Source organism: Ptychodera flava, chromosome 18, assembly GCF_041260155.1.
Source record: "Ptychodera flava strain L36383 chromosome 18, AS_Pfla_20210202, whole genome shotgun sequence".
Lineage (NCBI taxonomy): Eukaryota > Metazoa > Hemichordata > Enteropneusta > Ptychoderidae > Ptychodera > Ptychodera flava.
In genome coordinates this window covers 13217022-13233888 of record NC_091945.1, presented here as the reverse complement: position 1 = coordinate 13233888, position 16867 = coordinate 13217022, and the positions used below count along the sequence as shown (strand labels likewise).

The 16867-nt window shown below is 39.4% G+C and overlaps 1 protein-coding gene and 1 non-coding gene across 2 annotated transcripts; both read right to left on the bottom strand.

Annotated features, from left to right (window-relative positions):
• Positions 1–217: 217 nt before the first annotated feature.
• On the bottom strand, positions 218–323 carry LOC139118015 (U6 spliceosomal RNA). The gene has a single exon (XR_011548618.1). It is a non-coding gene; the product is annotated as a U6 spliceosomal RNA (small nuclear RNA).
• Positions 324–13558: 13235 nt separating this feature from the next.
• Positions 13559–14917, bottom strand: LOC139117596 (beta-1,4 N-acetylgalactosaminyltransferase 2-like). The gene has a single exon (XM_070680838.1). It carries the CDS (start codon positions 14915–14917, stop codon positions 13559–13561), a length of 1359 nt encoding a protein of 452 aa, XP_070536939.1.
• Between the last annotated feature and the right edge of the window lie 1950 nt (positions 14918–16867).

The following is a 16867-nucleotide window of genomic DNA, read 5'->3' as shown; positions in this document are numbered from 1 at the left end:
TTCAATATGCAAATTAGTAACTAGCTGATGTTCAAATACTTAGCGACTTTTAGTAATATTTGATCAAGTCTATTCATGTGTGTTCTAACCTTGAGACTTATGAATAGTATGTCAGCAGTTTGGAGATGGTTAAAAAGGAACTATAATCGCTTTGGTGAGTGGGAATAGAAGGAGCAAAAGAGGTTATTAATAAGAATAGTAAATAAAAAAAAATTAAGAAAATATGGAACGCTTCACGAATTTGCGTGTCATCCTTGCTGCAGGGGCCATGCTAATCTTCTCTGTATCGTTCCAATTTTATTATATGTGTAGCCGAAGCTCACACGCTTACATAAGGCGGACAATGTCTATATAGACAGTTTTTTAAAATTAAAAACTTACTAAACGGTGTGATATTAAAACGTATCGTCAACGTTTCGTAAGATATGCAAATTTAGCCCAGAACAATGGAACGTGCGTACGTGTGGCTGTGTGCGTGATCTGATTGCGCATGCGTCACGGCGGCGTGAGATGCTGACAAACATGCTCGACCCCTTTAAGTATATCAAATGAGCAATCCAGCATGATCACACTTATGTTCATAACCCTCAAGTCCAGTATAAACGTCCGTGGACTTCGAACAAAAGTCCACCTTGGCATCATTGACCATTATATGATACCAAGCTGGATTTTTATTCGAAGTCCGCAGACGTTTATACTTGAAAAATCGGTCGGCCAATTTTTTTACTGTATTCATTTTCACTTGATGCAGTTTTATCCCTCTTTTGAGGTCGTTTGTACTTGAAAAATAGTTTTACTTGTTGCAAGCCGAATGGTTCAAGCACAATTGATTACGGAATAGCCTCACATTCTCTTTTTCCACTTATCACTGATTTTTAAATTAACTTGTTTGATAAATGCCTTTCAGACATGCCTTACCCAGTTAATCTAAGTATCAAAATTGATATTTTTGAGTCTATCAATATGTGACGTGTTTCGTACGTATGAACGTCGGAAGAATGACATGTATATACTTATAGTATACTAAATGAGTGTATGACATTGCGTGCGCTGATTTTTGTTGGTACATTCGTCTGTCTCAAAAGAAGTAGTAGAGAAGTGACAGTGAATAAACAGGTAATAAGAATTTTTAGGTAAACAGTCAAGAAACCAACGTAAATATACCAAATAACCAAACAAAAGTGTATAACATCAAATTTTGAAGTCATCCAAATGCCAGATCCAAAGCGAATGTGATTACGTTAAAAGACGCAGAGCAGAAATAGCGAATGCTTTCAATACAGAGAAAGTCCAATGAATTTCAACATATGCAGTATTCTCTTTAACTGCCCAATAAAAGTAATGCTTTTCGGCGTGTAGCATAAGTCTTTTTTGGCGTAAATTTGATTTGGCTTTCGTTTGACAGGATAGAACTCCTGCATCAGGAGCCACGGACCCACAGACTTAGACACAAAGTATGTATAAGATCATAACATTCTACTCGTGATTATGTCAATGAATTACTGTCTAAAGAATATTCAAGTATAAGTAACGATTTGGACATGCTTACCTTTATTAATTACACAAATAAATAATGATGATTGTGAAAAACGTCCTTGAATAAGGAAAAAATCAGGCACCCGAAAACCCAGGCTTCTGGTTCCATGACCCTCTCGGCGTTGGCGATAAATCTTTACATTGCATGAAAAATTATTATGGCAGCTTGAGTTTGTTGATATATTCCGATAAGTGGACAATATCATCATTTATCAGTACCATTGCAACGTTTTGAATGAAAATCATATTGCTGAAGATGTGCAATGTGTATTAACTAAAATTGAGATAACATAAAAGTAGATCATATAAACGTTGTGTTTGAGGTAAAACTAGCAATATTCACATTTGACATGTAAAAGTCACATATGATGCAAAAAGTCCCTTAACTTAGTCATATCAATATCACATTTAAACTTCAACTTTGCTGATACAAGTATTTTTCTGTCAGTTTTCGTACTTTGTGTTCCTGCTGCTATTGAGTTATGTTCTGCTGGTCAAATACGACGAACGTTGTTCTACGGCAGAAGTTGTATTGAGAATTTGATAGTGTCTAAGGTCACATCTCTATTCTTTGAAGTAAGACAGGTAGGTCGCCCAATGGTAAGATCTCCAACGCAACAAAGGCCTATATATAGTCGTTTCTTCACTTATAATCCGACATAATGTTACCATTTTCGCTATGAATTATGGTAGTATATATAATTAATATCAAAATATATGCGCATCAGCCGACTCATCGCATTAATAATTGCTATAATCGTGTCTTCAATCACCATGGCTGCAAAATAACTCCACTGAGGTCACGATGTTGGTTTCGTGAAACACCCTGATTCAAAGTAGCTACATGTCTGTGAGTGTGACGACTTACCAAATCGTACATTGCAGACTATGGTCACGTGAATGTTCACAGTTGACACAATCACAAGTTGTCCTGACGTTAATTATTGAAGAAGGGCGCAGATGATTTGTGTTGTATGGACACGTAAATTTTGTCATTTTGCGTTAAATTCAACGAAAGAATGAGAATTGGAAGATCAAACTGTTATGTTGATTTACCTGCTTCACAAATAATACATTGCATTTTACCGTATTCGATTAGCTTCAGGTAGAAAGAGCATACTGATAAACCCTATAATTTGTCCGGGGCGATTAATTTATGAAAGCAATGCAACACAATGACATTATGTATCAACAAATAATTCAATTCAAATACTTATTTTTCCTATCAAATTTATTTCAGAGATTCTCATTGTATGAATTAAATGGGATGTCTATTTTCTACATGTTTCATCTCAGATAGTGTTCCAGACAACCAATGATATTTACTAGTACTTGAAATTAATGAACTGGATCACACGGAACTATTGGATCACAATATCAGCTTGGCTGCGTTTTATATCGGTTTAGTCACCAGGTATTTTGGTGGACATGACATTGGAAGGTATATCTGGGCCATCGGTTTGTGGGTTTTCTACTTTCGTCTGCTAGACGTATTCTCGATTAATCGACATATCTGGCCAAAAAGTGCACAACGTTACGCGCACGGAACTCGTAAGCCACTGTCCGTCGCGTTTCCGCCACGGTCGCAATCTTAACGTATCCGAAATCACTCATTTCACCCACTCAGACAATAATTAAATATAACCTGAAATCGGTCGAGTCAGACACCTTAAGATGGCGGCCAGTGTCTACGGTTATAGGTCGGAAACAGTGTATGAGTCAAAGTTATGAACGCTTTTCCAAAGCCACGCCATTTCCTGTTTTTGACGATTATTTTGCAATTTTGTAAAATGTTTCAGATGTAGGGGTGTTTTAGCCGTGTTGTCGTGCGATGATGTTTCTCGCCAAAATATTGTTTCGGGAACGAGCAGTATTAAAGGCAGGGGCAGCACAAAAAACAGGGTGTTGTGGCTGGCTTAGAAATTTCAGACTACCATAAAGGGGCATCCAACTTTTCACTGGATGCAAATCGTACCGATAAGTATGAGTAAAGTAAAAGTAAAGTAGTAGTCAGTAGTTAGTGTGAAGTAATGGACCTGTGCGAGCGGAAGATGAGTGACTCTACTATAGAGCATGGAAGTGACCTTTAGTTTTACCTCCATGACAAGATAATCGTGGCGCTAGCAAGCAGCATGGAACTTCGGCGATCTAACTCTAGAGGGGCAGTTTTACACATTAGAGACTACAATTTCTGTAAATATACCCACGGTCCGTGCCTACACAGCTTACACTGATCATGCTTTTCTATGTTCAAAAAACGTTGTTATTTTGAAAATGAAACGTGTTATAAAGTTAGTCAAATTTCTGGAAAGTATAATTAGATTTTCGATACAACGCCATATCCAAAAGACTACAATCAGTTCCCTACATCGTAAATCCCCTCGCTCGCCCGCTCTCTCTCTCTCTCTCTCTCTCTCTCTCTCTCTCTCTCTCTCTCTCTCTCTCTCTCTCTCTCTCTCTCTCTCTCTCTCTCTCTCTCTCTCTCTCTCGCTCGCGAAGTCTAGCAATTTTGATGTTCTATTTTCTGGACATTTACACGTATTTAACGGTTCACGGTCACTGCTTAATGTTGACGTCAATTTCGGGTGTCGGGTGCGATCTCTGTTGTCGCTGCTAATGTTTTACCGTTTTCAATATCAAACTCTCAAAACGCGAACATCGTTCTTAATGTTGCATCTTTTGTCTCGAAAGTCGGTTAACTTCTTGACTGAAGACATGTCACGTCCTTGAGCAAGTTATCACAATCGAAAGTATTTGCTTCCGAATCGATGTATTGGAATCTAACTCCATGCGTAAAATATTGAAGGGCAATATGAATTTCACCATTGAGAAAGTATGTTACTTATAAACTGGTTGTACAACCAACAATAAATATGGTGGAGCAGTTATACCGATTTCAGAGAAATTAAATACAATTTTTTTTTCATCGCGGCCGCTGGTGAGAGCGAGTTTACACCGGTCAATTGAAACTGAAGTGTGAGCCTGTAATAACTCCGAAGTTTTATGTCTTTCTCTGCAGGCTTATTTTCATCCAAAACAAATTCCCGGTGCAGGACCACGTCTTTGTACGTTGGTCAAAACTAACGTAGTGTATGTTACGATATTACAATAGTCAAACTAGGACGGAATATTGAAGGTGAAAATACTTTCATCGATCGACAAAAAAGAGAAAGAATAGAACATATCGTTTCATAGACACTAGAAGAGACTGCCTATAATTTGGAACAAAATATTTCGATTGGTTGACTAACAAAAGCAGAGAGAACATTTATTCAACTCTTGTAAAAAAAATCAGTCATCGCCTTTCCATGACATCCCCGTTTTCGTTCGAAAGTTCTTTGCCCCCCAGATATGACTCGACCGTACTGACTGACACATGGCTATAGTTCTTCAGCTAGTTTTTGTTGCCCGACCGATACTATAAGGTTATCCAGGTTATCCCTCGATATCACCTCTTGGTGGGGTCGTATTGCTGCGAGTGCGGTTGTGGGCCGCATCACACGAGTCGAAGACGAGTGTGATGCGGCCCACAACCGCACGAGCAGCAATACGACCCTACCAAGAGGTGATATCGAGGGATAACCTCTTTATCATATACCCATGCCCACGTAATTGAATGAATAAATCTCGTATATTAAAATATGATACGTTTCACGGTGGTTTTTCTTGATGGACTACATTTATTTGCGTCATCTTGCTAAGGCGGATTGATATACTAGCGTCTGACGAACACGACATTGCACTCTTAATGATATCGGATATTAACAGCTACTAGACTATACATTATCGAAAGTAGATTGGTTTGGTCAGATCTGTAAGTTGGTGAAATCCCCGATACATATATTTATAGGTTATTTACCCATGGTTTGCAAGTCTGCTATATCGTCAAGTGTCGAAGAAAGAGTCAGACTAATGAAGTCGGGTTTGGGGTGGTCAAATTCCGATCTATCGGATATTTAAATTTACCGAGTTCGAGTCGGACTAAGGAAGTCTGGTTGGGCCCGATCTGTACGATGATGAACTATCCCGTATATATCGGATATTTGCCTACTATTAAGACAAGTTCAAGTATCGAAGTTAGAGGGAGCTAGACTCGGACTAATGAAGTCGGGCTTGGCCAGATCTATACGGTGCAGCGGCGGTGAAATCTCCAATATATATCAGAACATTTAACCGCAATTTGAAAGTCTGGCATCGTCTTGTATCGAAGTTAGAGTCGAACAGAAGAAGTCTGGCTTTGTCAGATTTGTCAGATTTGTATCGGCGATTTCACAAAAGTGCAGTATCTGATAAAAGTTTATTATCATATACCTATGCCCTATATTGTGTCTGTACTGAGTTCAGTGACATGATTTATCATGTTGATTTGCATGTCAATAAAGTGATACGCCTTGTTGATTTGCATATGAAAGGAATGATCAACGCGTCTTTCTTTCATTCAATTGAATATTTGCATATGAAAAAGTGATACGACCTGTTGATTTACATAACAAAGCCTGATACGGCCTGTTGATTTGCATACCGGACTACTTACATGGTGGCGCCCTAATCAAAACAAACCATGGTGCCCGTCTATGATTTTGACTTTGACTACGATATCATGTCCGATCTCCAAAAGTGGCAGGGTTTTGAAGCATAGGGAAATGCGGGGTAACTAAATAAAACACATGTGTCGATATCGGATTAACCTGCTAGTAGTGCTACCAATTTGAACAAATTAAAGAGCAGAGCATCACACCGTACGGGCACTGACAGATCGATGACAGTCCAGCTGTTTGCATGAGCACAGACGCGCAGACGACAAGCAAAAGTGCTATCGGACATGTCGGAGGACCGGCAAATTCAAAAGCACAACTTTCAAAAATATCATGTATTTATGGTAAATGCGTTCTGGAATATAATACCAAACACAACACTTGCATGTACCGTACCGATTCGGTAGATATCCTACATGTTTGATGACAGAGTTCAAGCATTTCTCTGCTCAACCGTAAAATTATTGTCAATGAGCCAGCGTTTTCCAATAACAGCATGAATGTGACCCTGTATTCAAGCTTTACGGAATTCACGTGTCCAAGTCGTGAACTGCGGTTAGATTCAACATGCTTGTTCAGTCGTACGTCGTGGATGTAGGAAGAGTTGCTCTCATGGGTTACATTTTTAATAATGAAAAACGATACCTGTTATATCTAAGGCGTATGTAGAACGCGAAAAGATAAATGAAAAAGACGTAAGGGAGCATTCGTTTTTTACAGGGGGGGGGTCGATGGAAATCAGGGGGGGTTTGACTTTTACAAAACCGCTTTTTAGGGAGGGGGTCAAATTTTACAATCAATGATTGAAGGGGGGGGTCAAATTTTACAAAGGTTTGTATTGAGTTATGGAAAAAAAATTGACTTTGGAATTTCACCGAAATGTTGCTTGTGTAACCGATGTTTCGAGACGGCAGAATAATAACAGCCAAATTTATTTCTCTAGCAGGGCCAACAAGTCCAAGACTGGCGTTAACCTCTCTAGAGCAGCAACAGAGCATGTAGCCCTGAGTACAGATCTGTGTGTTCCTGGCGTTATACGGCCTCCACCACAGCCATGCAACGGTCTGTGGAGATAACTGGGGTCTCTGCAGCGAGATTCAAAATGGGGATCTCCATGGGTAAACGAGTACGTTATGTTTCAGAAAATGAGCGGTTTTGGACGTTAGGAGAAGTTAATCGCATCTTTTCTGGGATTGGTTAGGAGGTATAGGTAGGCAGGGAAAGGATTTTGCCCCAATAGAGCAGAATTTCGGCCAAAAAGACCGTTTCTTCATTGCGGTCCAGATCAAGGCCGCAGAGACCTCAGTTCTCTTCATAGACCGTTGCAGGGCTGTGGTAGAGCCCATATAATGCTGGGAACACACGTGCACAGACCTGTACGCAGGAACTAACACACAGTCATATAATGTAACAAACAACTTCTATATATTGTGTCAAATATCGGGGTCTACATATAAAATAGTAAAACCGTACTTCAAAACTATAAATATTACTCCATGGTAACAATAACCGTACTGATCGACCTCCCGACGACAGGAGTCGAACACACTTTCAGAACAAAAACTCTGTTCAAACCCTTTCTAATTGCTTAACAATTTCTATGAAAAGCTTAACGTTACCGCAGAGCTGCAGAGGTACAACAGACTTGACTACGCGGCTCGGAAACACAAATAGTTCACACGCGACTTTAACAAATGTTCGATGATGAGCACAATTGTAAGTCCGACTTTCATGTCCGCACATGAAAGTCGGCGACAACACACGCAATTCACTGCTAAGCAGCGTCCAGTTCAGCCACCACGGGCGCAGCCATCTTAGATCTTTGTTTACTTCCGGTCGGCTCCGGGGACATGCCCAACTAATCTGACGTCTTCCTCTGCTAACTCCGCGCATCGACAAAAGTTCAGTGGCACAATCATAAATAATGTTCTCATGACAATCTCAGACATCTGACTGAACTCATAAACGGAATAAAGTTCGCAGTTAACACACAATTTGCTGCAGAAAGATCAGCTTTCAACTTGTGGTGATACCATCTCAGCGTGCAGTGCGCATATTGCATATGGCACAAGCCCACTAATTCACTTCCGGGTTCGTTACCCATAGTGCAGACCTTGAAGTTTTGATATCTGTATGGATGCTTGTTTAGTTTGAACTTTAACGTCAAGAATTTTTGTATTTTTCTGCCTGAATCAAAATGCAGACTGTTGTGAATAATGGCTGAAGCATTTGGTGGTAATATGAGGAGTTCTAGGGCTAATAGAAATCATAACAATAAGCCTGAATTTTGTCAAACACACCACTGAGGGCGCTATTTTCATCGCTATCTCAAAATTTCCATGGATTTGCCCACACGAAAAATTAATCAGTAGTCAAGCTGACATTGACCTAACACCTGTTAAGAGGATTCGTGCCGCTGAATGTTTTAAAATAGGAAAATCGAGCTCAACGCTACTGTGGTGGCCTATGGGAAATTAATTAGTGGTCTTGTGCCATATATACGGCACGGCTTTCAAAGTTTCACTTGTGTGAGCAATGTTCGTTCGATCAACTAAAGTAGAGGATGGCGTAGGGTTTAAATAAACAGTCCGATCCGCATAAAGTTCGATCTCTGCCACTCACCGGTTTCTTTACATATCTGCTGACTTGAGTAAAACTCAAAATAGAGAAATATCTGACTTAAAAAGCACACGCTGACACTCAAACTTCCAGTGCAGCATGCAACGGAAAACACTCTCTGGAAAGTTCTCGTCTTGGACTCCCTAGGTATACAGTGATAACACATACAAGAACTCCCAGGCAAAATAGAAAATACACAGGTCCTCTATACATAATCTATGAGAAGCTATGCATTATTTCTTTTAAATACAAAACTAGCTAAATCTGTGTAATTATAGACTCTTGATTATTGATATTAATGTACTTGATAAGACTAGGGTAGTTACCAGTGCATGTGTGAGCAAGAAATTTGATTTTGGAATTTCACCGAAATGTTGATTCACTATCTTGTCTATGAGGAAACTATGAATAAGTTTTTTCCAATATAAAACTAGGTAAATCTGTGTATTTATGTACTCTTGATTATTGATATTAGTGTACTTAATTAGACTAGACCGATTAAAAGTTCATGTGTGTGCAAAAAATTTGATTTTGGAATTTCACCAAAAATGTTGATTCTCTAGTATGTGAGGAAACTTTTTCAGCCCGGGGCCACAGGGTGCGAAGGGTTAATGAATCAAATCCGATGAATTTTTTTTTTCATTGGGGGGGTCACATTTTACAATTGATGAATTGAGGGGGGGGGTTTAAATTTTAGAAATTTGATATGGAGGGGGGTCGCTTTTTACATTTCATTTGTCGCTCAAATTCACCGACCCCCCCTCCTCCCCGTAAAAAACGAATGCTCCCTAATCGCTCGATCTTTGACAGTGAGGGCCCTCTCTTCAAGCCCTCAAATTCGCTCGCACTTCTAGTGAGTGTGAGGCTGCTTGAGTCGGTGTCTCTGCCTGAGTTAGTCCTGTCTTTCGAGTTTTTTTGTCCTGTGAGTTAGTGTGTACATTTATACAGTATCGTGGCTATGTCGGATACCGACGCCAAAAAGAATACAATAAGATGATATACAATACTTTGATTTCTACCGACATTAGCAGCTCAACGTTACAAGTTTTTGAAATGCAATAGAATATTGGTGAGGGGGGTAGTACGCAGAACACCTCCATGAGGAAATGTAACCGAGTAAGACCATGCTGTCGATACCGTGCTGGTATTTCGTGGCGCCAGTATTGTTATAATCCAAATCGGGTGGAATTTCAACTGGATTTATCGCGTCCTCGGACGCCTATGTCGCGTAAGCGTGAACAATTGATTTTCTTCTCGCCAATTTGTAATATTATGATAATATAATGGCACATTGACTTCATCCTGGTCATGTTGAAACAATATCATTTAAAAATTCGGTATCGAAAGAAGCACAGCCACTCGGAGTGCCGCCAAAACCGTGTTTCTAAAAGCGGTTTTGCAATATTGTGCACCATGTTAGAGACGATACATAATAATTGCCCGTGAACTTATCCATCTTGATTACAACATCCTACAAAAAAATTGTATACCAATTGTTGTCAATAGTGTCAATTATGGTGCTGGTGATAACCGGCTGGCACCTATCCTCTCAATTCTCTTAAGTATCCCAGCACAGCTATATCAGCTTTAGGCTGCAAGTTGAAACACCTAATTTCGGAGGGGTTTAAGCTACTAACTACTGTGCTATGTGAATTAGTATTGTAGATATTGTTGCTTAACCCCCCCCCCCCCCCCCCCCCGAAAGAGGCTGATATAGCTGTGCTGGGATACTTAAGAGAATTAACAGGATAGGTGCCACCGCAAAACTATACAAACTTTTTTTAATATGCTACTTCCAAGTGTCTCTCCATTTCCTACATGGATAATAGCAAGAAATAGGAGACTCTCTGTATATTGATTTCTGAATCACACCTACTCTAAACACAAATTACTGTTGCATAATTAATTATGGTCCCCTCAATCAGAAACAAATCCGCCAAAAATTCAAAGCACATAGGGAAATTCCCCCTTGTGAGTGAAATCTGAAGAAAACACTGCTACCAGAAATATAATATTAACCCCAACATGATAAAAATGTACTTTACAGCAACGGCAATGTCCATGATAGCCTCAATAGATATGCAATAGACAAAGCGTGTAGGTTTAAGTACATGTTTGGCCATCTTAATGTAATTAACTTTTTATTTACACATTTTGGCTGCTCTATATGCGAATAAAGGGAATTCATTATATTATAATCTGGATCCATTATATTGAGATGTGGAGTCTTCATTTTACGATGATGACCATATTTTTTGAGATGCAAATAAATATTTGTGCAACTTAATTTTTAAACGCTAATTAAACATATCTTGACACATGTAACAAGAAACCGTACCGTGACTCTCCGTAACAGCCTATCTCACTTTCTCGTTACATGTGAGGGAATCAATTAAATTGAAAATGAATTTTTCAATCAATCAGCTTTATCGTACATTTCAATGCAAATTCAAGACAAGCAATCGATCATTTGTTCATTATAACTATTAGTGCTCAATCACTTTATATGAATTATTAATTGGGGTGACTAAAACGTGTATATACTATACATAAAGAGATAGTAAGACTGGTCTGAATAATTAACACTGAATTCTACCTTTTTCAATAAAATCAAACCACTCATCGGAAAGAATCTGCTTTTGCAGAACTAAACAAGTAAAGGTGTATGATGATGTAACCCTCGGCACATCACCTCCTGCAGATCATTAAAGCTCGGTGCGGACATAATACAAAAATCTAGCAACATATTTATATAACGATTGCAATTTCAAAAGAGAACAATAGACAGGAACACCTCATAATCTTCTTGCCACCGTTGTTAATCTCGATCACGGGCCTTTTCGACCCGGGGTTTAAGCAGGATATACGAAAGTTCAAAATGAATTCTCATACATTAAGTAAACATCAAAAGAATTACAGCAAAAAAGGGGTCAGCGTGGACTCTGTTGTTTGGCGCAACAAAATAAATGCAGCCACTGACGTTTTTATAGACAAAACACACAGACAATTTAGCAAATGTCATGAAATCTTTTTTATTGAAAAGGCGTACTCGCATTACCAGGACTTGTTACTTTTTTTGAAAGCGGTGTTGATTTCATGTTAGACAAATATATCCATGTCTTGACAGAAAAAAAAACTGAAAAAGTAAAAATTCCAATGTTATCAATGAATTTATCCAATTCAGAAACTGAAACGAGAGTTTCCCGTCTTTAGCAAAAACGACTAACGCTAAACATGGATAGGGTCAATAGGAAACGCACTAAGTTTTTAACACGAGAACGGGCAAGAAAATGTCAGCAGGTTCGTAAGCCTGGTAATACTATGAAGTCTAAAGTCGTGTTCCTTGCCAATCAAGGTGTTTGTGCATACGATGGTGGAGGTTCTTTGCAATAGGTGGGAACCATTCATCAGTACGGATAGTCGCTGGTTTGCTTAGCGGGGGAGCAGCAGAGGAGTCGGTCACAATCAACGATAGTGTGCTCGCTGACATTGAACTTGACGTTGATAAGAGACATATGGTGATAAAAGCGGTGAACACGATTGGAACTAAATTGGGATAATTGGATTTGCAAAAATTTCTCAAAAAGTTTAGAAATTTGTCTAATGTTACACCATATTTGCTTACCATCTTTAAATTTTACTCAAAATTTACAATGCTGTTGAAATGTAATGAGTAAGAATCAGTGCATGATAGTATCTAATGCAATATTGTTCAAAACATTTGAACAATATTCATATTTGAATGAAAATATGAGAGTTTGTCTGTAGTTTCTTCATTACTGAAACAACAGTAATAATCTCAGTTTGTCACTTTTCCTCGACCAAAATGAAGCTTTTCGATTGATTTACTGTTAAGTCAGTCAGGGTCATTTAAAATGTGCCCTGACTCAATTTAATGTTTATGAAGCCTAAAATTCACGAAAAAGTCAGGGGCATTTCAAAAGTGCCCTGACTCAAAAGTCGTCAATTAGAGAAATTTTAAGCATTTTGTCTCGTTTCTTTAGTACATTTACACAAAAATGAACTTTTTTTCATGAAAATGAATCCGATGAAAGAGTTATGCAATAATCGTTGTGTTTTCGTTGTTTTGTTCGATGAGAACAATATTTCAAATTTTACACTATTCTATCATTTTGTAAAATTTCAGCTGTAAAAATTTCGATTTCGTTATATTTTCCTAATAATTACTCCCATCCAATTTTCCCAAATTAGTTTCTATCGTGTTGGTGTCGAATAATATAGTATGGATAATATATTACACTAGCAATTACGATGACAGCGATCTATATTGAGCTACCTGTTGTGGTGTTTGTTAGGTCGATGCCATCCAAGTTTCGTTGAAGCTACCACCTCGATTGAACAAGGAAATTTGTGTAAATGCAGACGCAAGAAACGTGATACCGCGCCTTCAAGCTCTGCCTGTACAGGATTTACCGTATTTTTGGTTTTATTTTCGAACTGATCGTTGGGAATCTTTCGTTACAAAAGGATACAAATTGAATCTTTTGTTTGATTTTTGGGATTCGTTTAATAGGAGGCGTGCCTTCAATAATTTTTAGTGTTGGAGTTGCGTCCGTTAAAAAAACGTCAGTGGCTGAGTTTATGTTGTTGCGCAGCACAACAGAGAGTCCATGCAGACTCTTTTTTGCTGTAAACAATCTACCACTCTTTTCGGGAGTGACAAGCAGATTCTATTGAGACTGGTAAAATACATATAAATCTTATACAAATATAAGTAGAACTTATTTGATGTATGAACAGAAACGACCACATATTTAAAACAAAGATACACTTTCCAAAACTCAAACCTACGCAATTTAAATTTGCTTTTTTTCTTCCATCCCTGTTACCAATATTCACCCTATCGCTTACAACTTAAAACATTTCAGATTCATGTTCAGAAGTAAGTGTCTGACCATTGCACCCACTGGGGCGTTATTTCTAAACTTTGCATACTTCTTGTTTGAGATCCTGGCATGTAAGATATTGACGTCACTACAACTAGCCAGTCGAATTTTTCCCAGTCTGTTGACAAAGTACTCGGTATGTCCAATTCTTTCATACTCTGGATCGAATACTCCTCGACGGAAAGCTTCAGTTCTTGCCATGAAGAACATTGTTATAGCGTCTGTCATGTAGCATTGAGGATACTCTTTGAGTTGGTGATAGTGGGTGTTGCCATGCCGAACAAAACAGTCGCCATTATTGTCGCCTTTATACCAGCTAATAGTTCGACAGCCGTAGCATTTGTGTTTAGATACACCATCCTTGTCACCGAATGTACCGCCAATCACGTCTAACATTACATTTGGGTTTTCAAACTTTTCGATAAACACTTCCAATTTGGTACCGTTGGTAAAAATAAAATCGTCGTCCACCCAAAGAAAGTATTTGGTGCGGATTTGGCTGAGAGCCAAATTCCTTCCCGCTGAGGCACCTTCTGCAAAAGGCATTATGTATTGCTTGATGTTGCTACCGTTGATTTTCTGTGGACGTTCTGAGTCGTCAGCTACAATTATTGTCATCCCTGGATAATATTTATTGATGCTTTCAACGAGACTGGTAATGGCTTGATAACGTTCAAATGTTTTGGTTATAACTGTGACTTTTTTAGTTATGTCATCACCAGGACCGACATCAAACAGAAACGGCACAGTGGTTCGTCGGATATGGATATGGATCTGAACGGTGAAATTGTTGAATTGAAAGTTAATAATGTCTCTGTCGTTTATATCGTACACAGTGCTGCTATAATACAGACTTCTCAAAATGGGATCAAGCACAGAGATGTTTGGCTCACCTCGTATCTTAAGCAGATTTGTGTTGTTTCCAACGACTTCGATACCTTTTGCATGAGGAGGTAGATTTAAGTATAAGACTCCTATAGACTTTTCCGATCGAAGGAGAATTACGAACGTCTCTTTTTCAGCGAAGTCTTGAGCCACCGCTGGATGTATTCCTAATCCAATCAAACGGACATTATGAAGTGGTTCAACAGTGAGTCCACTGCCGATGTACTGAATAGGTGATAACGCATTACAAAGAGACAATGGTTCTAATTCGGCTCGATGATGTCTCTCCCATTCCTTGGCTTCGATGATTCGCCGTCTATTTAAGGTCTCGTCTAGAGGTCCATAGCTTTTTTTATCTCCACACGAGCAAGGACCATGTTCTTTGTCAACATCGAATGGCAAAATATTTTCAGCAGCCACGTGTCTCACATACATTTTGGTGTTATAGAGGTGATTGGTATCAGTCTCGCTGTCTGTTATTGAAAAATAGATGATTGATAGAACACCGAATATCGAAACAAGCAAAAAAAGTAGTAACAATAGACGAAGTGAAATTCCGTTCCATTTTGTCGACATTGTTGCAACTTGCAGCAAGCTGTGAAAAACCCGGAGGCCTCAGTCCTTGATCAGACACTTCCCTAAAACTGTGCGAGTTTGGAAATTTCCAGTTGTGACGCACCTCTTGGCCAAAGGTCATGACATATACATATATTTTAGGCGAAACCTTGATTGGATGATACACACACGACAGCCTTTTAAGTTGAATAAATTAAAGTTCTATTAGCTATCTCCACTGTGCTGTGATTGGTTGAGTAAATATTAATATTCATGAGATAAGTATAAAAGGGGGAAACCCAGTGATCCAGGTGTCACATCACACGGCAGAGCAAGTGCAGCACGAGGGTTTCTTCTACTGCTCCTCACGGTACCATGAGTCAGCCACAGAGACCTCGTCCGCCACCTGCTCCAGCGTTGAACATCCACAGACTCCGCCCACAACACCCTCCCCGATGGGACCGCCAACGAGCCAACCATCTACTAGCGCACAGCAAACGGCTACTCCGACTACAAGGGCTACTGTGACAGAGGCGGTTGGGGCTGCGTCGACTTCAGCTCGACAGACTATGGTGAGTATTACAAGTATAGCAAATGAAGCATTTTCTTTGCATATATGTTGGCTGTCAGGGCTATGGCAGGTTGAAATATAACTACTTGTGGAACGGTTTAGTAAAGGCTTGCTTTTAGCTGTATTACAAAAAAAAAGTGTCAACGTGGAAGCTGTGATTGGAATGGGAGCTTGTCAAGACGTAAAGTGCCATGGAATTTTTTCCTTTTTTTTCTTTGCACGTTTTGGAATTCGCATTGTTTTTGGTGCATACTGTATAGCAAGTCTGCACATTTTGCGGTGAAAATTATTCGGAACTATTTGCCAACGGGTAATTGCAGTGCACAACTTTACTCTGCTACGACATTGACTTGAATGTGAGCCTATTACATTGAAATTTTGGCTGACAATAGGATGTACATAAAAGGAGACGGCTGGTGTCGCCTGAATGGGGTTTTGAGGTTTGAGTAGCGGTTAGGTGTCCCACGAGGTGGTCTGACACATTATACTTGTATAGGTGTCCCATGTGATGGTTTGACACGGTTGAAATTATATTTGGTGTCCCCTGAGTGGTTTGACACGCAGAGATTGTCAATAATATGTGACAGGGAAACATGGCCTTGCTTCAGCAGCATGTGAAGGGAGAGTCATAATGCAGTAACTGCGATTTAAATGGCGTAGCCGTATATTGGACTTCTGGCGTGTAATGACCAGCATCGAACGCAAAGTATGTGACTGGTAAGATCCGTATGTCTTTGTATTTTACACAGGTGGTGCAGCAAGATGTTCTCACTGCTACCCAGATGGTGACGAGACAAAAGGAGGCGGCCGAACGATTTCAGCGTGCGTTATCTGAGTTGAAACTATATGCGGAACGGGAGCCGGTGATCTTTCAGGCAGAAGAGGCCTTGGCGAGATTGCAGCTGGTGGTAGACACGGCAATGGAGGCCCGTCAGCCAGAGTATGAACGATATTTAATAATGTTAAAAATTTTGCGAAAAGAGAAAGATTCTGAGGGCTTGCCCACCATGTTGTTGGCTCTAGTCGGTAATAAAAGTCAGGCAGATATTATAGAAAAGGTAGCGAAAATAAAGAAGGCAGTAGGGGAAGGTGGCGCAAGGGATACCCGATTACGTAGTCAGAGTCAACGGAGACGTATCTCAACGCGTTGTTGGAATTGTCTTAACGGGTCATTTTGCTAGAGAGTGTTATAGTTCTCCTTATCCAAAGAGGTAGAGAAAGGGAGCGAGAGCGAGATAGATCTAGGGAAAGAAAATAGA

What these genes read in the sequence shown, in the direction of transcription:
- LOC139117596 (XM_070680838.1), bottom strand. Translation starts at nt 14,917, where the DNA reads ATGTATGTGAGACACGTGGCTGCTGAAAATATTTTGCCATTCGATGTT.